At 34.0% G+C, this 2,592-nt stretch overlaps 1 protein-coding gene across 1 annotated transcript; it reads right to left on the minus strand.

Annotated features, from left to right (window-relative positions):
* Window positions 1–1,376: 1,376 nt before the first annotated feature.
* Window positions 1,377–2,179, minus strand: LOC108382322 (uncharacterized). The gene is made up of 2 exons (XM_017638706.1): window positions 2,115–2,179; window positions 1,377–1,856 (listed from the first exon to the last, which is right to left on the minus strand). The coding sequence occupies exon 2, from the start codon at window positions 1,808–1,810 to the stop codon at window positions 1,382–1,384; it is 429 nt and encodes a 142-aa protein (XP_017494195.1). The 5' UTR covers window positions 1,811–1,856; window positions 2,115–2,179; the 3' UTR covers window positions 1,377–1,381.
* Between the last annotated feature and the right edge of the window lie 413 nt (window positions 2,180–2,592).

Genomic DNA, 2,592 nt, shown 5'->3' on the forward strand with positions numbered 1-2,592 from the left:
GGAACTAGAAATTTGATTCACTAGTCCGCGGTTTCCCTACAGGGTAGTTTAACATTTATTGTATTAAAGGACTATTTTTCGATTAGGCAGTATAAATTTTGATTTGAGACATTAGTAGCCATATATGTGTCTACACCTACGTAAATATGTAGCTAAATTTGAAAGGCGCAAGAGTTTTGGGAATACACGATTAACTTTTATGTTTGTTTTTCAACCGAAAATGAACTGTAAATATTTATTGGTTCTTATATCACTTGTTAGGCTAGCTTATGCCTTCTAAAGCAATTGTTGAAGAGTAATCAATTTGATTGCTTGTCCTAACGCATGTAGATATGTTGCAGTCATCTTTGTGTTTACCTTATAAATTTGAGAGTTTTAATTATATTTGTGGTAACAATGACAATCATTACGCCGGAAGGAAAATATAGTATTTTAATTTGTATATTAAATGTAAAAATATGTCGTAGGGAGTCTCGCAATTTTAATACTCCTTTTGATCGATTCACATGTTTTTATAATTCATTCATCCAATCTACAGCAGCAGGGAATTTCATTACTGCGGATTAGAGTGAGATTACCTAGGATTGATACTTGTTGAGGATTGCTTCCTAAAAAAAACATATGGAGGGTTGCTTAACTGTGCCTAGATGTGCATAAACTTTTCTAATTGCTGGATACAGATTTATTTCCCTAAATGCAATAAATACCAATGCCTTCACTAAATTCTTTATACAAAAATTATTCAAGAGAAGTTTGGAAAAGCTCACATCAGTTCCGAAATAGTTCCGAAAAGCCCGAAAAATCCCGCGAACCTCCTACCTCATTACCTGGGTGAAATCATCAGCCCTAGTTTAAACATAAGTAGGAATTGTTTTTAAATTTTATTTCAGGGCACGCAAGTTTAAGAAGAACATAATTATGCAAAATATTAAGAAACAAGTAATTTAAATAAATATTTTTAAAGACCAGCTAATAAAATAAAGAGCTAAATATTTAAAACAACGGCAACATTTTTTGTGGATTTATTTCTTTGCATTTAAGTTATACACGTCCTCAATATGAACCATATTAGATCATAAATACGGGTTTCCCAACTATGTATGCAAATTTTTTTGTGGAGTCATTCCTTTTCATTTAAGTAATACTCCTCCTCAATATGAACTATAAATATAGCTTTTTCAAATATTTCGACACCTACGCCACCTAGAGGAAGTATTGCCATCGGGTTCTGAGGTCAGTTTTAAGTTTCAAGTCGCTAGCTCAATGGGAAGTTCGTTAAAAATTGATTGCACACAGGTGAAACTTAATAAAAGCTTGTAAAATTGTAACGATCGTTTTTTATTATTTCTCAAACATTTTACGATGAGATTCAAAATTAAATTCAGTTTTTGCACATCACTGTTATTTGCATATCGAGCAATTTGACACCCGAACTTAACTGGGTCACTTCAACAAAGAAACGATATTTGCCAGGATCCAGGGTATTTACAAACAAATTTGGTTCCACCGAGATATTGGTGAGCTTGTAGTTGCGCGGCTTCAAAGGACATTGAATTAGGGATATGACAGCCGGTGGAATTTTAAAAAATGCCTGCATGAGATACATCTGCTGGTTATTGGCAAGAAATTTACACACCTCGATGCGTCGGAGTTGCGCTATATTACTATAGTATGATGTATCGTTGTTGGCTTTACGTTTCAGCTTTAAGCTCATAAGCAGATCATTCGCTTTCCATGGTTTAATGAGCGTCAAGTAAATATCAAATTTGGTGCCATTATCGTGAATGTACATACGTCTGAAAGATGACATTTTCGCCACTTACGCGATTTTTTATGTCCAAGATTTGGAAGCGTTTCTGGAAAATTATTAAAGAGTAGTGATTTTTTCTAATAGAGAAGTTTTTTTCTTATTAAGACCACATCGAGCCCTAACCGTCAAAATAACGTAAGCGACATTTTTTTCAAAATTTTCTTTTTGATGCAGAAATGCATCTAGATTCTCTAGGAATATTGCTGCATCAAAAAGAAGATTTTGAAAAAAATGGCGCTTACGTTATTTTGGCGGTTAGGGCTCGAAATTTCTTTTACACATATTTATCATTTTTAATTCTTACCGCTTCGGCTTGCTGACATCCAAATGCGGCGAAAAGCATGGTTACAGTTAGAAGTAACAGCTTCGGTGGTGTCATTATTTGGACCGCCACAAACATACTGAATTGATGTTGGGAATATGTAGTTTAACATTTTTGCAGTGNACATTTTTGCAGTGATACGTTTTTTTTTTTTTTTTTTTGTTAAACCAAATCATTTAAGCGCTATAATGAGGCTTGGAAATTAAACTAATTTTGCGGAACGATGAGTTGTATTGCTAATCTTTATTTTTGGCTTGTCGATTAGTTAGCTAAATTATTTGTCAGACTAATTAAATTAGCAAAATTAATAGTGCGTGGTGGTCGCGGTCGAATGTAAAGCGGTGTATGCAATCATTCGCTGAGTTCGCCATTTCATATCTTCTTAGGTGGTTAGTTTGGTCCGAGAGTTAAAAACTACACCAATTTCCCTTCATCTTTGCAAAGTAATGCCAGTTGTGCT

This window comes from Rhagoletis zephyria, unplaced genomic scaffold, assembly GCF_001687245.7.
Source record: "Rhagoletis zephyria isolate East Lansing unplaced genomic scaffold, Rhagoletis_zephyria_1.1 Rzeph_scaffold_26299, whole genome shotgun sequence".
Classification (NCBI taxonomy): Eukaryota; Metazoa; Arthropoda; class Insecta; order Diptera; family Tephritidae; genus Rhagoletis; species Rhagoletis zephyria.

What these genes read in the sequence shown, in the direction of transcription:
- LOC108382322 (XM_017638706.1), bottom strand. Translation starts at nt 1,810, where the DNA reads ATGTCATCTTTCAGACGTATGTACATTCACGATAATGGCACCAAATTT.